This window comes from Rhopilema esculentum, chromosome 8, assembly GCF_057945365.1.
Source record: "Rhopilema esculentum isolate cy_ngs chromosome 8, ASM5794536v1, whole genome shotgun sequence".
Classification (NCBI taxonomy): domain Eukaryota; kingdom Metazoa; phylum Cnidaria; class Scyphozoa; order Rhizostomeae; family Rhizostomatidae; genus Rhopilema; species Rhopilema esculentum.
This window is the reverse complement of record NC_142822.1, coordinates 10368428-10390272: the sequence shown is the minus strand read 5'-3', so window position 1 is coordinate 10390272 and position 21845 is coordinate 10368428. Positions and strand designations below refer to the sequence as shown.

General features: G+C 35.7%; 1 protein-coding gene, 1 long non-coding RNA gene and 1 pseudogene across 3 annotated transcripts; 2 read left to right on the top strand and 1 right to left on the bottom strand.

The window, feature by feature from the left end:
- Nucleotides 1-827: 827 nt before the first annotated feature.
- Nucleotides 828-2923, bottom strand: LOC148959855 (muscleblind-like protein 1). The gene has a single exon (XM_089109650.1). It carries the CDS (start codon nucleotides 2730-2732, stop codon nucleotides 1824-1826), a length of 909 nt encoding a protein of 302 aa, XP_088965776.1. The 5' UTR covers nucleotides 2733-2923; the 3' UTR covers nucleotides 828-1823.
- LOC135694625 (uncharacterized) lies at nucleotides 2924-12768 on the top strand. Of its 2 annotated transcripts, XR_016143925.1 has the most exons (3): nucleotides 2931-6753; nucleotides 7661-8577; nucleotides 10082-12768. It is a non-coding gene; the product is annotated as an uncharacterized LOC135694625 (long non-coding RNA). The 2 variants fall into 2 exon arrangements; XR_016143924.1 differs by lacking the exon at nucleotides 10082-12768 and having other exon boundaries at nucleotides 2924-6753; nucleotides 7661-8292.
- A 124-nt stretch (nucleotides 12769-12892) lies between these two features.
- LOC135696267 (uncharacterized) lies at nucleotides 12893-15778 on the top strand (annotated as a pseudogene).
- The last annotated feature ends 6067 nt before the right edge of the window (nucleotides 15779-21845 follow it).

Here is a 21845-nt window from a genome sequence, read left to right as displayed (position 1 = left end):
ATAAAACAATCGTTTTGAACCCTTCAACTACCATTTAAATCCACACTAATACAAGACTCGTATCGACAATATCTGCGTGAACGACAAAGTATCTACAATGTTCCTTTGCATGTCTACCTCAAATACCTTAGTTTTTATAGATTGCTCGCAACTTATATCTTAATGATACAGAAAATCCGCTGCTGTATACCAGAAACCACTGCGTATTTACTGCAGTGGGATTTCTTAAGAAGTCCAACTTGATTTTAAATCTTCTTAAAAGGATATCTTCTGCCAATCTGTTTTCATTACTTACTGTAAATGGCCATATCATAACTTCTTTTGAAAAATACATCAAGTCATTTTTTGACACTAACTTTATGAAGATGAATATGATTTTGAAAAGGCCGCAGAAAAAGCAGTACACTGATATTCTAGGATTCCGAATCCATATGCTAACGTTTCTGTCTTTGCGAGGATCAACTTTGCTTTTTTTCATTATTACAAACAAATTTTAAAAACATAAACACTTAAAAATCAACGGATTAATGTCTTTGAGATTTTATTCATTCTATGAATTCTACAAATCTTTACGTGACAAAATTGTTCAACAGCTCCATCTTAAAGACCACCTAACTTATTTCAAAATAGAAAACTTTTCAAATTGGTACAATATTTAGTTCAAAGAAAAACTTCGCAGCAATTTCTGTGAAAATCCTACGTATTTGGCCAATATTGGATAGTATCAAGGTCTTGATATTTTAATGCAAATAGCTATATGCTTCTTTTTTACTAAATTGTCAATTACCAATGTTTTCCCATTACGTGATGCGGAAAACAAAATATACTTCTGATCAACAGAACTACTTACCATCGGTTGTTTGGTACTTTATTAAAATTCAATACATTTTGAGACTCGAAACGTAATTTGTTATGAATGATTGTTATGAATACACAGTGTATGTTACTTGCATAGCTACATATTCTACAAATTTTGAAACGAAAATTTTCATAAACCTATATTCTAACACGTGTGTGTGCGTTTGCTACCCTAAAAATGGGAGGAATAAATCGCATATAGAGCGTAATACCTGCATATATAAATGAATTAAATATCACTGAAATTATAATAAAAGTAAAATCTAATCAGCCAAATTATCTTCCCTAAAATTGGTGCCCTCAGTAGCAGAATTCTAAACATACCCTAATACTGTAACTCACAATCATAAAGGAATTCGGTCAACTTAATACCAACTACTTTTAGATGCTTAAATCTTGCTTAATATAACCAGCTTAATATCATCCTGATTTGTAATACTAATATATGACCCTTGAGCCTTTTGTATATTTTGTGGTACGAAAGTGGCTCAATCATTCTTCGGACGGCCTGTCTAGATACTCTTCTTCCAATAGTTTCGTCTTTGTTGTGAGTTCACTGTTTGCACAATAATCATGTCGCAATAAAAGTCAAACCTTTGATATCTGAATTATCCAAAATCAGCATGTAAGACCACCTTTGTTAAAAAGAATGGGTTCTTAATTTCACTTGAAACAATGCTCAGTGTTTTCTAGCACCTTTTTCAACAGGGTCTCACACTATGTTATCCGTTAACTTACACCGTATCGTTTGGGAATCGTTAATCACAAAATGAAGACGATTTCAGTAATAGCAATAAGAGCAGAAGGGACTACATTTGGTGCTTTAATACTGACTTCAAGGGACCCATTTACTATCAATCAGGTGTTAAATCCTGATTCTGTCAATGAAAGTTTTCAGTTTGCTACCTGCAGCATTTGGTGTTATTCACAATTCTAGCAATTTGTGACTAATAGCTGTAATTTCTTCATATTGCTAAAGGGACGGTGGAGGGCACCTGCGGACTATTAACAAACACACTATTAGGCCCATACGTCGGGAATGTAACGTGTCCCAATGGAGTCTGCATGTTATATAACATTAGAGGCGTCGATCCTCGTACGTACGTGACTTGCGTTGGATAGACTAGCGCCGGAGCTGTTGACATGACTGGGACAAAGTTCCCTTGGCTCACAATAGGCTCGGGCACTGAACTGCTAGCACTGCTGTCTGGCTGTTGCTGAGTAGAGGTCGACAGTGGGGTGTGTCTTAGCTGCATTGCTTTCACTCTGGCCTTTAAGTGGGACGGTGGATGGAAGTATCGGCAGTTCTCTCTGTCACACCGATCTGCTATAAAATCCATGCACACGGTCACAAAGCCATTGGGATCGATATCTACAGAAGGAGGTGGGTGTGCAAACTGACAATCGTCTGCCTTCTTTTTACAAGACTGATTCACAAAGAAACAACAGATTGGCAGCTTGTCTGAGAAGTCCAGCCGTCTGGGTGCGTGGATTGCGTTTGGGTTCACTTGCATCAGGGGGTGCGGACTCAACATTGGAAAATGAACTGGGATGTTTCCGCCTGCAAAGCCCCCAGTTTGCTCTTCGGCTAGCCGCTGCTGCTCAAAAGCCTTGCCTAGCGCCTGTATGTACTTCTTTAAGTGCTCCGGGGGATGGTAATACTTGCAATTATCACGATTGCACCTGCCCTTCATCGAATCATAACAAGCAGTGACTTTTCCACTGACAATGAGGCAGTTTTTATCTGGGTGTGCAAAGCGACACTGATCGTCCCCTCTTTCACATTTCTCATCTCGCAAGTGATCTCTGCAAACCTCAATTCGAAGCCATCTAGGATCTCTGATTTTTCCTTTACTTGTTATTTGATTCTCCATGATCTAATTCGAATAAGCGTTCCCACTGATAAGAACTCAAGTATACCTTCAATACTTTCTGTCTGTAACTAGTTCTCCTTACAGCAAACTTTGTTTTTGAAGCTCGATCACCTCTGCTCTATGACCTTCGCACACTTCCAGACAGTAAAAATGCGACTGATCTGCGTTCTCCAACCTTCCAACAGGTTTTCAATGAGTGGAAACGAGGTTGTCCATGCAGATGCGCACATCTTGAAATGATCACGAACAAACGGATCACGACCCGCTGCACGTAAAACTTGTTTGCACTCCAAAAAGCATCTTCCAAACAGATCTCTGACGTCATCAAAGAGGACAATACCACCGAATACACCGAGACCTCATTCCGTGTGGAGGATGTGATTAACCATTGTTTACATTTCCACTTTTGTCCAGTTCCAAAAAAGTTGAACCTGTTTTCCATTAATAGCCACAAGAACCAAGCAAGGGATCCTGGGATTTAATAAAAATGGATGTCAAGTTTGCCGTGAGCATTACCGGTGTGTTTATGAAAGGTGGCCTAAGAAAACACGCACACTGTTTGGTGCATAATTTGAAATGTGAGTAGGCCCCCCACACAGGTTTTGCTTTTTTAAATTTTATACAGAGTCCTTTAAAAATGGAATCCATGTTCAGAATCCGGGTAATAATGTATGCAACTGGTCCGTTGGGCTTGTCATGATTTAGGCCATCTTCAGACAAAATAGACCATTTTTGAACGGTGCAAAATTTGAAAATGGCTTTGAAAAAAGCAGACACTTTGCAGCATTCAGTTCATTTCAGTTCATGTAATTTTAAATTCCACTACATACAAATTTTGTCAAAACATTAGCAATAAACTATAGGCTACAAGTTATAATACAAGTTTAAAGACTAAACATAACTACAGAAAAATTTGCACGGAAAGGAATTCTTAAGGAGGAGGTCTCTCAATAGCAAAGCTAATCGAGGAGAGGGCACCCCCTTTTAGGAAAATTTTATTTGATGAAGAAACGTTTTGGGGAAAATAGTGTTGATTACTATCTCTAATCTGCTACAATAGTTATTTTCAAAAAGAAAGGCTTCGAGTCTTTGACGAAAGATATGAACAGATGGTGACCGTTTTATATTTAAAGGAATTTCATTCCAGCAATTTGATCCATAGTGATGTATAGATCTGAGACCATATTGATTGGTATTTTTCTGAGTTAAAAATATATTGTCCTTGCGAGCCTGTTGTGTACCATATTGACGAATGGATGCCAGAGATTTAAACAAGTTTCAGACTTGCAATGACATCAAAGTTAATGTTTAAGGTAGCAAGAGTTGAAACAAGCTCATCAAAGTGAAGTGAAAGACTTCTAACATTCATATGAAATAGAGCAAAATCGTTTTTTGAAGTGCTAAGAGTAGATTGTTCTTGAAGAGTTTTATAAGATGAGTTGATATTAGAAGGTAGATGCTCATCAATATCGTAATCATCCAAGCTAGGCAAGTTTGAGAGACCAGAGGTTATTTCAAATGATGGCATTGAATCAACAAATGAAGAAATCGAAATCATATAGATTTATAAGTTCATCATTATCCAGTGGGAAGCATGATTTGTGTACATTTTAGGCATAACCAAGGCACCCCATCAAGTTTTTTTGCAGCTCTTTATATTCAGAACTAGAAATTGCATTGCCTTTTAAATTAACCCAGAATTCGCAGTGATTACAGTAAACTGATTTAGCACAAGCAAGTATATCTTTGTGGCAAATGCCTGAAGGAAAAGTATCAGTTATAACCATTACATTATAAAATGAACTTGAATAGCTTCAGGTAGCTACTCAACTAAACTACAACTTAAGTAGGCAAACAAAAAGACAACACATGCATGTAAAATGTTGGTTTTTTAATCTATTTGCAGTAGAAAGAATAAAGCAAATTAGAACGATGGATTTTGCACATCTGGGAGCATAAACATGGCAGCAAATGCCTCAACATGTCTTGTCTAGGAGGCACTGCTAAGTCATGACAATTGTGATACTGTTGCCTGAACGTTCAAAGTAAATCATTAAAATTGCTTTTGATTTTATTGAATTTATTTTAATTTAGAATACTTATTAATGAAATTGTAAAAATTTTCAAAGAACATTAGACAAAACAAAAATACAGATAGAATATAATAATCACTAATTCAAAAGTAAGTGGAAAGAAAAAATAAGGAAAAAACCTACAGTGTCACAATGTTGACAAACCCAGAATGGCAGATGGTACTGCCAAACCGTGACATATGATTTAATACGAGGGGCTACAAGATTTTCCCCTAAAACAAAAGGATTTCCAGGGAATTCCAGATGCAACAATAGGATAATCACAAAAGGTGTACAAGATTTTCTTGGAATGATTTGCCCCTCGATTTAATAGATGACATAGGTTCAATTTGTCAAATTTATCAAACTGTGCTGTGATGTAACAGGCGATCTATGGTCTCTGATGGTACGGTCTAATGTTCATCATGTTTTTAATTATGTGACTCCATAAAAACGAGCTTGGTTATTTTGCTTTTTTGGAAGTTGTTATTCCAGCAGAAACTATAAATTGTAATAACTGATGGTTCAAAGCTGTTTTGTTTAATTTTATAGTTTTCAATGGAAAATCCAATAGACTTTGAATGTTATTACCTTCAATTTGTTTTTATTAAAATTTCATTCATAGCATCAATCACCAAGTACATACAAGAAATGTTTTATTGTAAGTTTAAAGAAAATATCTAACAGAGACAAAAGTAAACAACATAAGACTACAGCAATTGATATATTGTTGAGCAGTAGGAGTTTGATAACAAACTCTTGAGAGCTATCTAGTCACATGCTCTTTTGACATGAGTTAGTTTGCCAGATAGCAATTTAAATATGAATGATTGTTGAAGAACTGTAGGATAGGAATATAATTAAGATTGTCAAAAAATTGGGATGAAATTGAAATTGAGCATAGTTGCTTTTTAATAAGAAACAAATCCAGGTCAAGAATAATCATTGATACAAAACAGGAACAAATTCTCAAATTGCTCAGATAATATATGTTTTAAATTACAGAAATGAAACAATTAATAAGAAAAGTATGAGAAATTATCACTGAGAAATTGCAGAGAAATGAGGAATAAAGTTTTCTGTTTCGATTCACGGGGTAAATTGTTCCAAATTTTTAAGCCTGAAAGGATACAGATTTCCTTTGGTATTCAGTTGAGACAGTTGGTAGCGGACATTTTTTCGATAAAATGCCTGTTATGGTAATATCTATCAAGCAAATCACAATGTTTCTTGTGATTAGTACAGAGTATCAAAACCAAGCAATTTTAGGTTGACATACAAATAGAGTTTTATGCAAGATGTTCTGTTTGCAAGATTGGTAATGCTTGATGTAGTTTCCTTTTAATGGGTTCAAGATTAGGCTGAACTGCAAGTTATATCATAACTGCAACTTAATGTAGGGAGCAGCAAAATCTTTATAAAGTTTCTTACGAAAGCCAATAACAAAGTGTTTTATGTTTGCTAAAATGCAAATACCTTTATTTTTATAAAGTTTCATGTTTGCTTGATGATATGTTGCTTCTAGTCAAGACTATTGTCAATCTTCATACCTAAATATTTAGTATGATCTTTTTTATGATGTGAGGGTACTATCATTGAATTTCATACAATGCTTAAATTAAGAAGCTTTATTTTTTGATACCAGAAGACAATTAGATTTACCCATATTGAAGGCTTGTCTCTTAGCAGAGAACAAGGATGAGACTTCACTTTTGACGATAATTTTAAGGTCATGTAGATTTTGTGTGAGCATAAAATGCTAATATTTTTTAACAAAGAGAGAAAATTTGAGGATGTTGGATAATAAAAGCATGTTAGCATGTCAAATATATAAAAGAAAGAAAAGGAGACTTAGCATGGTTCCTTGTGGTACACCATGATGTATGATTATAGGGTCAGGCATATATACACTTTTTGGAATCAATCAGAGCGATAAAATTTGAACCATTGTAAGTTAGTTCTGCTAATTCCAGTATGTTTCAGTTTATTATTTTATGGTTAACTGTTTCAAATGCCTGAGCAAGATCTTTAAATATAGAGCAATTGTATTATATATACAGAAATTTCTTATGCATTAGTCAATTGCTTGATTTGTAGATTTAATGTTGTTGAAAGCCTAATTTATGAGAGTTCTCATATATAAACTGAAAAAAATTGCTATTTGTTTACATCCTGGTAATGTGGTTGGTCTACAGCATACTACAGCACATCATATAATTGTTCAGAATATATATGTGTTATAGTCATAATTTGTTGTCAAAAGCTCCAACCCGAGTCCCCTTTCCATATCTTGGTCAGGGGTCTGGGGCATGTTTCTGATCTCAAATTGAAGCTCTATGTCACAACAGAAGTAGAATATGCAATCTTTCACAAGATGTTGGTATAAGTAACAGAATTTATTTTCTTCAAGTTCATACAAATGCTTTTTCCCATGCAGTTTGTTTGGCAAAATCATTATTTTTTTAACCTCTTTCTGCCTTGAAAGGACCTGTATGTATTGCTGTCAACTACATGTGGAACATTTACAGGCAAAGCAAACTAAGCTGTGTCTTTGAACATTTCCCCTGAGTTGTTGGTTTTTTGTTGTACACCAAGCCTACTCCAAATTAATATTTTGTAAGCAATTGCAATGCCAACAGCTAGGCCAGCCATGTGTCAAAAGGTAGGCCAGTGGCATAGTCCACATTTTGTCACAACCCACCTTCTGATGCCAAGTAGAAACAAATAAAAATACACATTTTTGGGCAGAATCTGCTCCATATGTGATCCTTCATGTTACAAGAAATAATAGAATTTACAATAACAATGATAATGTGTATTCTCTTTGGTTTGATCTATAAACCCTTTGTTTTTCAGATCAGATGATTTTGTCATTAAATTAGCAGACATGCGGTAAAAAAATCCACAGTGGAATCCACAGATCAATTGGCTTATTGTCACATGGAAATTTTTCTACCTTTCAACCTCCAAAAAATAACCATCTTTACATCCCTGGATATTCTATAAAGGAATATTGGCCCACTAGCTCTTATGTGTTAGTACAGTTTTGAATCTAAACCTTGATATTATATGTAAACAATATCTTATTGAAGATGTTTTTACATGTTACCAGTGTTTTCTTTGAAGCCAATTTTCACGTCTTCGTGTAATCATTTTGTTTCCAGTTAAAAGGCATATTTGTGAAATTATTTTTAGCTCTAATTGCAGGCATGATAGACTATTGCCACAACTTAAAAAGTTTTAGCCATCAGTGCCAGGTGAACTCAAGAGCAACAGTTAATTGGAAGTTCAGAAAGACACCTGGTCATACAGTAATACATCATTTTCATACCCTGATTGTCAAGTTGGACACAATGTTATGTGCAGACTTTTGATATTGCTTTAAGCTTTACTAGTCATATCATATGACCCGCCTACATTGGCATCTGATTTATAATTGTCACAAATAGTTTATTTGATTTAGTTGATCGCTGAGCTTCAAAGGAATTGGTTGTCGTTTTTCTGATCCTCGCCTTCGAACTATAAACACTACAACAACTTGGATCCTCATTGAGAAAATACATGATGCTTTCAAAACAGTTGCTGAAATAATGTGATAAATCAGAACTTTATGTTGCAGCTCAGACAGACATCTCAATAGCCAAATTTTCTTTTTAACTTCCAGAAGACACAAATTTTAGTGTGAATTTTAGCTGTTTCGTTTGTAAGTTGATACGCTTCATAAAAATGGGAGGTAAAAAAACAAAAATGCAAGTCAGAAGATAGAAGCAGAGGTCAGTATCATACAAACCTATAAATGAAAAAACTTACCCCAAAGGTTACATAGCAACATCATTCAAAGGTCGAAGGAGCTGGAAAAAGTCTTTATTGAATTTCTATGTCAATGATATAAGGATATTAAAAACAGTTTGTACGTTCAAGGGATAAAATATTCGTTATCATTATTACTACTTATCGTTAGCTAAAACTCTAATGGACGGTGTTACCTGGTTAGATACCCAACGTGTAAACGTGGCATGGTTTTTAAAATCGAATTTGTCTTATAGCAAACATTTTGATTGTGTCGTTGTGTAACTTGAGAAATGAATATTATAGGATGTTAAGAATTATGGAGTCAGTACAGTGTTGCAGTGGAGGGGTAGCACGGCATAGCGCTGTTATGCTTCCTAAAATGTCTAATTTATTACAACTAAATTGACTAGACTTAATACTTGCCTCACCTATGGTTTGTATGTGTATAAAGTGATCAAAGCCATATGAAAATATGGGCATGCGTAGTTCGGAGGCCTTATGTTCATGATTGTTTCCGGTAAAAATATGAAGAAATCTTTTCATTAGTCACAAAGAAGAGAGCGGGGTCATAGAAGAAGAAAATGAATATGTTTACCGGGGTCAACTTGTAATGTCAGAAAACGAAACAAATAAAAAAATGGACGAACGAATAACAGTAGGATGGCACAGATTTGGGCAATATGGTGATTTTCATGAGGAAAACGCATTGCTTTGAATAAGAAAAGAATAATGGTTAAAGCCATACTCAAGCAATAACATATGGTGTTTAAACATGGACACTAACATAATTTGGCAGTGGCTCAGAGAGGCATGGAAAGAAAAAATGATTAACGTCACATGCCTTACCTGCTGACGTAGAAAATACAGGTGAAGAAATGAAAGTTTAAGACCACACACTAAAGTTGATAAAGTTGAAGAAAACAAAAGAAAACAAATATAAGTGTTAATTGGCAGGCCATGTCGCTCAGGTGGAAACAAGAGTAAAGAAAGAAGATCACCGAATTTTCTACAAAAAGGGACAAAAGGATGATCAGCAGTGCATCGCATATATCCCTAGGTTAAGAGTAAACATTTTGGAAAATGAATATTCAGTGCAGAGATGTATTGAAAAGCACAATTTATTTTATATTTTTTAAAGAAAACTAACGAAACGCTGTTTTGGTTTTTAACTTGACTACACCACTGGTCAATAAGGTTTTGCATTAATTGTAGCTATTCGGAATTTTGCTGATTTCCTACTCATTAGGTTTAGGCTCTATGGTAGTAACTAATTTTGAAAAGAACAAGTGTGCCATAGAGAACTAAACAATCTCATGGTAGAAGGAAGCGAAGTTTAGAGACAGCCGAATTATGGTTATTATCAATGAAGACGCCTGGGGGCTAATCATTTTCTGCTTGTCCATAATGCAACGAAATGGGATATTGTCAGAAAAGTTTTAAAGGGTTTACGAGTTTGTCTAATCAGTAATAACCGTTTATTTTTAGCATATCATTGTCACAATTTGTCTGGTTAAAGAGAGATTGCGGTTTGCTCTTGATGGTGAAGCGAATGATTTGTGGCATCGACGACAATTCTTGAAAGATCAAGGTACACAGCGGCACATAAGCAATAAGATAATGAACAGGATTGTTCTTTGTGGAACACCTTTGCATTTACTTACCTGACAACCAGTCAATTTTTTTCCGTTTTCTAGAATTAACTTAGTCCTCCTACAAATTAATCATTTTCTTTTCCTCTAAAACCATGATGTCGAAAAAGGCCTTAGATATGTCAAGGAAACACAAAAATTCACAATTTTTTCTGCTTGAATTTTTCATAGACAGATTTCATGGTTAATCGACCGACCTTCTCGAAAACTAAACTGTAACTTGTAAAGGGGCGTAAAGAAGGACTCCTGTTACGTCATTTCTCATTGTCCTTACTGCTAAGGTCCCGATGTCTTTAATTCAGAGGATTGTAACTTTTTATAATTTCCAGTGTTTCTTTATACACCTGGAATGCAATCGTCAGTCGATTACTGTTTCCATTAAAAAGCCCTGAATCATGTTAAAACGACCGTCCTCTTCAAGTGGTTGTTTGCTTTCGCTGTGAAAGCTATATTTTTATTCGATTTCATAAACCGGTGTTTGTAGCCAACCATTTATGTGTATTTATGTGTTTGTAACGGTCAGGTGCTTGCGTTTTTCTCATTGGCCCATTTCAATCCGCAACTGGGTATACATTTTCCATCTCGTTCTTTCGAAACCTTATTCTGACATGTTATATTCTGAGAAGTGTCAGAAGAAAAAGTTTTAAGTTTTTATGTTGTGAAATGTTTGCTTTTAACAAAGCCATTAAAAGATTATTTACGAAAACCTTTTTTCGAAATCATTACAAGTTAACTTCCTCTGTTCGGATTCATGTAGAGATTATAAATGTCACAATCTTATTCTTCCATTTCCAGGATTGTTGCTGGAAGGAAGCTTTCATATCTGCTTTCATATCTGCTTTCTCATTCCTCAACCTTGAATGTCCCAGATATTATCGCTAAACTCTATTCACCATTTCAGTGGTCATCATGCTGTTCTCTTGCCTTCAATCTCCATTTTCTACTGCTTTTACAAGCGCCCCCTGTAACCCCCCAAAGTTAAAAGCCTCTAGGGGCTACTTCGATGATTTACGGTATTCTCGAAAGCAAAGCCCTTCCATCAGGTTCTCTAAGCCTCATTCTGGCGGGCCATCTTCTGTATGAAGTTCATCAGAGTGACTTCTGTACAGAGGCGGACTGGCAGTAAATCTCTCGGGTTGCTATATACAGAAAAGGGGCCCGTACTACGTATAATGTAAGCAACAGGGGCGTCGTGGCTCCTAGGAAAGGGCCGGGAGAAAATTATCATAAGGGGGCCCGCTCTTGTGTATGATATCTCCAATAACAAACCCAAATCGCCAAAAATAATATGTACCTGGAAACCATGCACCCATTTTTTTATCATTTTGAAATGTTCATCTGCTATATTTGTTGGGATGTAGCTCCTTTTCTCTAACCATAGATAGTTTAAGATTGCAAAAAATGAGGATCAAATTCAATGCTGTTGTGCACAGTTGAAACTAACAAAAATGCAAAAGAAGACATATATGCACTGCGAGCGAAGCGAGCAGCAAATTTTTTCGGCCACGCCCTTTAAATTAACTTGAAACACGATTCAGAATGCTTTTTACAGTTGTTTACCTCGCTTTACAAACTTTTAGGCATACTTTGTTGCGTTTCGTTAAAATTCAGTTCTTAATTTGGAATTCCTTGCTTTAAGAGGACCCCTAGACCTCGAGGCCCTGGGAAAGTTTGCCCCTCCTTGTCCCCCTCTCGGAAGCCCTGTTCATATTCCACGCATCTCTTTCACAGTTGGGTCATTCCATGTCAAAGGGGGACAAAATTTTCAAAGTTGACACCCATGGTCACAGATTTTTTTCATTTTTGGCAGGAACAAACAACACCATGAGATAGACCACATTTGAAAATTTCAGTCTAATATCTCATTTGGTTTGTGAAATATAGGAATTTGAAATTCGGTATTTTTCGGCTTTAGTTTCCTAAATCCGCCATTTTGATTTTTTCCATAACTATAACATTTCTTAAAGTTCATGAAAGACCATGATTTTGCATATAAAAATACCATACCTGGTCAATTAAACACCACTGAATCCAAAAATGGCCTTAAAACTAAACTAAGACTGAAGAAACTCATTCTATTTATAGAAACAGAATGGAAGAAAGTTGCCATGGCAACAAGTGTTCCATTTTTTGGCTCAAAATTAATCATGTTGGCGAAATATTTCAAAGTTGAATTTTTATATGTTTATTATATACAAAAATGTCTAACATATAGCAGAAAATCAGCAATGTTATTTTTGTTGTTCTCAAATTAATGGCATTTTAATTATCCTAAGTTTTACCTGTTCGGAAAAGGGTACATTTCAGAATCAAAACCAGCAACAATATTCTGGTTGAGCAATCTTCACTTATCTATGCAATAATGGGATTAAATGACTTCCAGAAATTACTTTGAAAATAATTTCAAGCCAAATTCAAAACATCTAAACATTCACAAATGTAAATATTTTATTTAGGGTGTATGTTAGGGTTAATTAGGGTGGACCCGGAATACAATGTTCTGATAGTTAAAGATGATATCTTTGGACTTGCAACAGAATTTGAAAATCATCATACTGTTTGTAGAATCAATTACAACCTGAAATCTATGACCAATAGGTTAATAGAAACTTAAATACACTCTGTGATATTCTTTCGATATAAAAATTTGCCCTCCATGTTACATACGATTGAAAGAATCAGCAGGACAGTCTGCTCTGGGGAAGAATATAGAAGACAATGAGGGCTGCTTATCTGTAATGGTAGATGAAGAGTTGTCATATAGCGCTGATAAAGATGCTTTAAATACTACTTTAAACGAGTTGGATGTATCACCATTAAAATTGCATGCTGTAGCACAACACTCCAAAGCTAGTCATGGCAAGAGGAAGCTTAAGCAAGCTAATGAAGCATTGTCAAAAAAATTTGCCTCTGTACTAGAAATGGAATCAGAGCAACTCGTGCCTAGATTTGAGAATCCATTGCAAACCGATCTCATCGAAAAAGCAAGGGATCTTGATAAATTGGTAGATCAAATGAAAATGAAGCTGACATCTGCAAATAGGCGTGAAATGATTCAAATTTTAACATTGATACCAGAATCGTGGTCTGTAAGAAAAGCAGCAGCAGAGTTCAATGTCTCAAAAAAACTGTTCTCAAGGCTAAAAAATTAAAAGAAGAAATGGGGATAATTGCGATGCCAAATAGAATAGAGGGAAAAAAGATAGCGCAAGAAATGATGGATTCTGTCATCAAAGTTTACTGTGATGATGAATTTTCTCGCACACTTCCTGGCAAAAAGGATTTCGTAAGTGTATCAAAGAATCAGCACATGCCAAAGCGTCTAATTCTTTGTAACCTAAAGGAACTTTATGCTGCCTACAAAGCAAACAACACCACATCCAAAAAAGTCAGCTTTTCAAAATTTGCAAGTCTGAGACCCAAATGGTGTATTTCTGTTGGCGCAAAGGGAACCCATTCGGTTTGTGTGTGTACAATACATCAAAACATTAAATTGATGCTCGATGCTGCAAATTTGGATAGCCATTATAAAGAACTTGTGGATATGATAGTTTGTGATGCACATTCAAAGGAATGTATGGTACATCGATGTAGGAAATGCCCTGGTATTGAAAGTCTTCATTTTTATTTAACTGGCATATTCACTAGAAACAAAGAGCAGAATGAAAGTGAAAATGATGATGACTCAGAGAATGATGAAGAGCTTAAAGAAATGATCACTTACAAGCAATGGACAACTACTGACCGATCAGAACTGATATCACAAACTGCTACCTTGGAAGAGTTTATAGATGAGATGTGTGAAAAGCTAGATAGATTGACTGTACACTCGTATATTGCAAAGTCTCAAGCAACCTACTTAAAAGGACTTAAAAGTGCTATTGGCAAGGAAGAAGTTATCGTTCTTGGCGACTTTGCAGAAAATTACAAATTCCTAATACAAGACGAGATACAAAGCTACCATTGGAACCAGAGACAGCGTACGTTGCATCCAGTCGTCATATACTATAAATGTAACCAATCAGCTGAGGTATCATCGAAATCACTCTGCATTATTTCTGATGATTTGGAACATGATGTCAATATGGTCTATGCTGTAATGACAGAGACCATCAACTGCATAAAGGAAACAATTTCGAGTGACATCAAACTAGTTCACTATTTCACTGATGGTTATACAGTTCAGTACAAGAATTGCAAAAATTTTTGGATTCTGTGCCACCATCAGCAAGCTTTTGGGATGCAAGGCCAATGGAACTTTTTTGCAACAAGCCATGGCAAATCACCATGCGATGGTATTGGTGGCACAGTTAAACGGCTAACTGCCAGAGCAAGCCTACAACGTCCATCTCAAGAACAAATTTTGACTGCTGATGATATGTTTGCTTTCTGCCAACAGGAAATCAAAGGGATAGATTTCAAGCTTATCAGGAAAGATGATGTCAATGAAACGCGAAAAAAATTGAAAAGTAGGCTGGATTTGGCCAAGACAATTCCTGGAACAAGAATGGCTAGGAATTGCTTTGGAGCTGGACAAAGAAAATGGTGACATTCATATTAAGTTTATGCACCCGCATTTTCCTACTGCTTCGTTTTCATGGCCAGTGAAAGACGATGTTTGTTGGGTACCGAATCAAAATGTCTTGGCGATTGTAGAAGCACCTGCACCAACAACAGTCACTGGAAGGCAATATCCTCTGAATCCTGATGACATTGCAAAAATCAACGAAACAACAAAATATAACAGTTCTTAATCCTTAATACCTTACTTGCAAACTGCAGATTGAAATCTTAAAAATTAAAACTTAAAAATTAAAAGAATTTCTTTGTGAAAATCCCACAATTATGAATGTTTAGATGATTTGAATTTGGCTTGAAATTGTTTTCAAAGTAATTTCTGGAAGTCATTTAATCCCATTATTGCATAGATAAGTGAAGATTGCTCAACCAGAATATTGTTACTGGTTTTGATTCTGAAATGTACCCTTTTCCGAACAGGTAAAACTTAGGATAATTAAAATTCCATTAATTTGAGAACAACAAAAATAACATTGCTGATTTTCTGCTATATGTTAGACATTTTTGTATATAATAAACATATAAAAATTCAACTTTGAAATATTTCGCCAACATGATTAATTTTGAGCCAAAAAATGGAACACTTGTTGCCATGGCAACTTTCTTCCATTCTGTTTCTATAAATAGAATGAGTTTCTTCAGTCTTAGTTTAGTTTTAAGGCCATTTTTGGATTCAGTGGTGTTTAATTGACCAGGTATGGTATTTTTATATGCAAAATCATGGTCTTTCATGAACTTTAAGAAATGTTATAGTTATGGAAAAAATCAAAATGGCGGATTTAGGAAACTAAAGCCGAAAAATACCTAATTTCAAATTCCTATATTTCACAAACCAAATGAGATATTAGATTGAAATTTTAAAATGTGGTCTGTCTCATGGTGTTGTTTGTTCCTACCAAAAATGAAAAAAATCTGTGACCATGGGTGTCATTGGTGTCCCCCTTTGACATGGAATGACACAGTTGCCTGTTTGTAAATGTTGACCTCCTCTAATTCTGAACTGTGAACTTGAGTATACATGTAAGTGCGGCGTTTTTTCACCAAAGATTTTGTTCATATTAGATATTTTCCTGGGTTTTTCAAACTCACTCGAAAGGGGGCCACCGAGATATTTTCCCGTGTCCCGCCTAGCCACAACGCCCCTGGTAAGCAATACTGAAATGTTTTCTTTCTAAGGATTTTATCTTCATTTCTGTGACTTGTATTCTCTTGAACATAGATATCTTTGAAATTAACAGAGTTATTTTCTCAAATTTATCTACAGAGTTATTATGAAGTTGAGAAGGCCCGGGTTGCGATCGCAACCTGGCATCCCTGCCAGTCCGCCACTGCTTCTGTATGAACGGACGATTGGAAAATAACTCTCTACGTCAGCCATTCTTAAACTCCGGCCCGCAGCAAAATTTCATCCGGCCCGCCGAATGCTTTTCACCTCGAAAATATTTTTTGCCAACATTTCGAATTCTATTTATCTTTGGTTTCTTTTGTCCTCTTTGGTATTTTTCTTTTTCTCTGTGGTAAATTTTAAATGCGTTCCGTGGACAGTTATTGGTCCACAAGAGAATACCAAAATAGGAAATGCTTTTTTAATCAGTTGATCGTTTTATAGCGTTTAATTAACTGTTTTTTAATTTATTTCTTTTCTCCATCCTACACGCTGTTATGCAAAGATCATTCTAAAACCTTGCGAGACTTTTCCATTTACATGTCAACAGATAAAACTATGGAATATAGTTATGAAAACCATAAGAATATTGCTTTGAATTTTCTCCCGTTAAAATCTATTTGAGGTGCTGTTTCTGGCCATTCCTAGATAAATATAACTTAAAAAATTTTGCCGCCAAACATGGTGGCGGCCTCTGTTCAATTCATCTACAAACATAACATTTTGGCCTTTCTTTAAAATACGCTGTGCAGTCCCTCGACCTGACTTCAGGCGCTTCAAACCGACCCAACAAGAGACTAACGAACGATTTACCTTCTGGCCTAAAAATAGTATAGAACGAATTTCTGACTCAGCCTGGTGCAAGAAACATAAAGTTACAAAACCTTTGTGAAAACTATTTTTTGGGTTTATGCTAAGGTAGATAAAATAGGCAGGCACGAAATAATAGGCATGCCTATCTTATTACTAACTTAGCCTGGTAAAAATGAGATCTGATTTTCATTTTGAGCAGCCTTTTAACACAAGGTATGTAAAAGTTGAAAACCAACTGGCCCCCGAAGAAAATATATGTTTTTCTGGCCCGTCACTTAAAATAATTAAGAACCCCTGCTCTACGTGATACAAAGTGTAGGGCGTATTACGTAGTTTGATGCACTCAGAGTATTCGAGCTCAGTTCCTTAAAAAGGTATCGAATCGACAATAACTATACTGACAATTGTGAAACTTTGAATAGTGGTAAAAATACGTATGCTGAACAGTATTCCAAACTGCCTAGGCTGCTTTTTGGAATGGGCTCCCACATTTGGAAATGGAAGTATTTAAGAAACGAAGAACAACTGCTATTTTCATTTAATCAGAAGAATGCACCAGACTGTAATGATTTATTGACCAAGTCAGTAGTTGAGAATTTTAGCAGAATTTTTCGAAGATTCTATTAAATATTGTTTAGGCAAAAAGACTTTGCAGCATCTAAAGTGTGATTATATTGATAACCTGAAATGACAGAGTTAAAATTTTGTAGCATGAAATGACCCAAGTGAGATCTTGTCAGAATATGACGTTACATCGCCATATAAGTTAAATGGTTGAAAAGAGTTTTAGTTCTTCAGGTTAATGGGTTTTCTTCTTATCTCTTGATTCTTAACTTCTTTTTATTTCAGTAACTTAATTTTTTTGCTTTCTATTGAAGTTTAAATTTATCTTCTTTCGATTTACCCTTGGTTTATCCTTGAAAAAAGCTTTGTTCAGGCTTGTTTGACGACAGGTTTTCAGATGTTTCGACAATGTGTCTGCAAAAAGCACCCAAACAAAGTAAAATCAAGTCTTAGGTAAAATCCTTAATCAAAATATATTTGGAGGCAATAAAAAGTAAAATTGCTTCAATTCAATTTAAAGTGAGCTTAATGGATATCGACTTTTGATACATCTATTTCCAATTCCTTAGCATTAAAAGTAAAGCTAAAGTCAGAGAAGGGTAGATAGTAGGCCAAGTTATACGAACAAGAAGATATGAACTATGCAATTCTACAGAAAGGAGGTATAGCGATTTGCCACAAAGTAGGGTTAAAGTTGCAGTATAGCACTTTCCAAGCATCCATCAATTGTTTTTAACTAAAGGACAATTTTTTATGACTCCTTATATGATAATTGCATTATTTCTAAAAATTGTTTTAATGCATAATATGCGCTAACTGGGTGTATGCTGCTAATTACTATCTGAATGGGGTAGGTAGCGAACGATTTGATTTTTGAATTTTACATGGGATTGAGGTACACGAATGAAACAGAGGCTACTTTATAAGTGTAATGTATTAGGCATAAACCATTTTATATTAGCCTCGGATTGGAGTTGATAGAGGAGATTAGATCAGGGTCGGAGTGAAAGCATGGCGTCTTGTCTCGTGTGCTCTCTAGGTCTAGCGTTAGGTCGCAGCGGATCTTAGGCATCGCGCGCGCATACACAACATATTATGGCGACGAGTTATCTAAAGAACCCAAAGAAGGATTAGAAAGTAATAATTTCGACAAGAGAATACGAAATATGGAAGAAAACGATAATCAAATAGGCCAGACGCAGCAACCTCAACCAGTATCGATTCAATTACCTCCAGTTAAGGAATTTGATCCAAAAGGAGATCCTTCCACGGTAAGTCAAAGATGGCAAAAATGGAAGAAATGGTTCGTTTATTTTCTGAATGCAACAGGTATTCAAAATGATAGCCAAAAGAGGGCAGCACTTTTGCATCTTGTAGGAGATGAAGTGCAAGACATATTTGAAACGTTAGGTGAGGTAGGCACAACATATGACCAGGCAGTGAATAAGTTAGATAGTCATTTTGATATCAAGAAGAATATTCCATTTGAAAGATGTGTATTTCATGAAACAGGTCAAGAAACAGGAGAGAACATAGATTCATATGTCACTAGGTTGAAAAAGTTAATCATTCATTGTGAATATGGTGATGCAACACAAGATGAGATAAGAGATCAAGTAATAGCAAAATGCAAATCAAGTAAGCTTAGAAAAAGATTGCTACAAGAGCCAGATCTCACATTAGATAAAGTTCTAAGAATAGGAAAGCTCATGGAACAATCAGACCTTCAGACAAAGAAGATAGAACAACAAAATGGTGCAGGCTCATCAGCTGACACAATGAAAGAATCTTTCTCAGACCTGAATAAAATAAGGCCAAATAAATACCAGCACAACGGTAGGCAAGCAAACAGAAATCAAAAATACACTCAACAAAGGGAACAATGTGGAAAATGTGGAATGAAGAATCACAACAGTAAAGACTGTAGAGTGACAAAAGGAAGAAAGTGCATGAAATGTGGAATTATGGGACACTTTGCAAAATGCTGCAAGACCAAAAATCCAAAGAAACCAGAAAATCATCAAGTGAGAGCAAGTAAAGTCACAACAGAAAGTTCAAGTGATGATGAAACATCAGTATTCAAAATTGGAAGCAAGGAAAGACCAGTATATCCAGTCTATATAGATGGCACACCAATAAATATGCTCATTGACAGTGGATCAACATTGAACATCATTGATGAGATATCATTTCAGAAATTGCCAAAAAAACCACAACTTGAAAGCAGCAAGACTAAGATATTCACTTATCTAGGCAAAGAACCATTGAAACTAAAAGGAACATTCAGAGCAAAAGCTGAAGCATTTGGGAAAGAAACCCAAGCAAAATTCTATGTCACAAAAGGTTCAGGGGGAGCATTGCTAGGACAAAAGACAGCAGAAAAGCTTGATATTTTAAGAGTAGGCCCAGTTCTAGGTTCTGAAGCAGATCCAACAAATTCACTTCACAAATCAGTAAATGAAATCAGTCAAGAAAAGCCAACTGAACACAAAATAGATCCTAAGATTCAGAAAGTTCTGGACAACAACAGAGAAGTATTTGAAGGCATGGGTAAATTCAAAGACTACAAGTTAAAACTACATATTGATGAAAATGTCATTCCGGTTCAGCAGCCAATCAGAAGATTACCATATCATACAAGAAAGAAAGTTTCTGCAGAACTAGAAAGATTGTTGAAAAATGACTGCATAGAGAAAGTTAAAGGCCCAAGTACCTGGATAAACCCAATAGTAGTAGTACCAAAGCCAAATGGAACCATAAGATTATGTTTAGATATGAGAAGAGCCAATGAAGCCATAGTAAGAGAAAGACACCAGATTCCAAAAGTTGAAGAAATCCTCCCAGAGTTGCATAATGCAAAATACTTTTCAAAGATGGATTTAAAAGAAGGGTACCACCAACTAGAGTTAGCAGAGGAATCAAGGCACATAACAACATTTCTAACACATGAAGGTTGTTTTCAATCAAAACGTCTTGTGTATGGAGTCAGTTCAGCCTTTGAGCAGTTTCAGAAGGTTATTGAGCAAAGCATTGCAGGTTGCCCAGGCACAAGGTCAATATCAGATGACATTCTGATATGGTCATCGAGTAGAGATGAAATGGCAGAGCGTCTTGACACGCTATTCAAAGCATTGCATGCCAGAAACTTAAAGATCAATCCAAAGAAATGTGTATTTGGAACAACAAAGCTCACATTTGCAGGATATTGTCTAACAGACAAAGGAATTCATCCAGATAAATCCAAAGTGGATGCAGTCAACAATGCCAAAGTCCCAACAAATGCAACAGAAGTAAGAAGTTTCCTAGGTCTAGTCAACTTTTGTTCACACTTCATCAAAGACTATGCTACACTTACGGAACCTCTGAGGAAACTCACCAGAAAGGAAACTACATTTGCATGGAACAAGGAACAACAAGCAAGTTTCACAAAGTTAAAGGAAAGCCTCACAAATGCAAGCACAATGGCTTATTACCAGCCTCATGCAGACACAAAAGTTATTGTAGATGCTTCACCAGTAGGACTAGGAGCAATCCTTACTCAAAAACAACAAGATGGACAATTCAAGCCAGTTGCTTATGCATCACATGCATTAAGCCCAACAGAACAAAGATATTCTCAGACAGAAAGAGAAGGCTTAGCCGCATTTTGGTCAACACAGAAGTTTCATTACTATTTGTATGACAGAGAATTCACAATAGTAACTGACCACAAACCACTTGAAAAACTATTATCAGCAAGAGGAAGCCCTACACCAAGATTGCAAAGATGGTTACTAAAAATGCAACCATACAAGTTCACTGTTCAATTTGAACCAGGACACACAAATGCATCTGATGTACTATCTCGTTCACCTTTACCAGCTACAGGAGAAAAGTTAAGTGATGATACAGAACATTTCATCAACTCAATTGTTTATGATGCTATTCCTAAATCAGTCACAATAGAGGAAATTCAAGAAATATCAAGAAATGATGAAATATTGAAAAACATCAAAGAACAGATCAAATCAGAGAAATGGTCAAAAAGTCCACAATACAAACCATATTTTCTGAACCGGAGAGACCTCTGGATCAAAGATGATATTATTTTAAAAGGCACAAAGCTAATAATTCCCACAGATCTAAGACAAAGAATACTTGCCACAGCACACCAACATCACTTAGGCATTGTGAAAACTAAAGGATTACTTAGAGAAAAAGTATGGTGGCCAGGAATAGATCAAGAAGTGGAAAACTTGATAAAACATTGCCATGCATGTCAAGTAACAGGATCCAATAAAGTCAATTTTGAACCACTTGAGGTATTAAAGATACCCTCAACAAATTGGCACACAGTAGCTTTGGACATTCAAGGACCATATCCAACAAAGGATTACTTAATAGCACTCATAGACTACAGATCAAGATATCCAGTAGTTGCACAAGTCAAAACTATCAACACAAAGACGGTAATCAAAGCATTGGATAAGATATTTTCTAT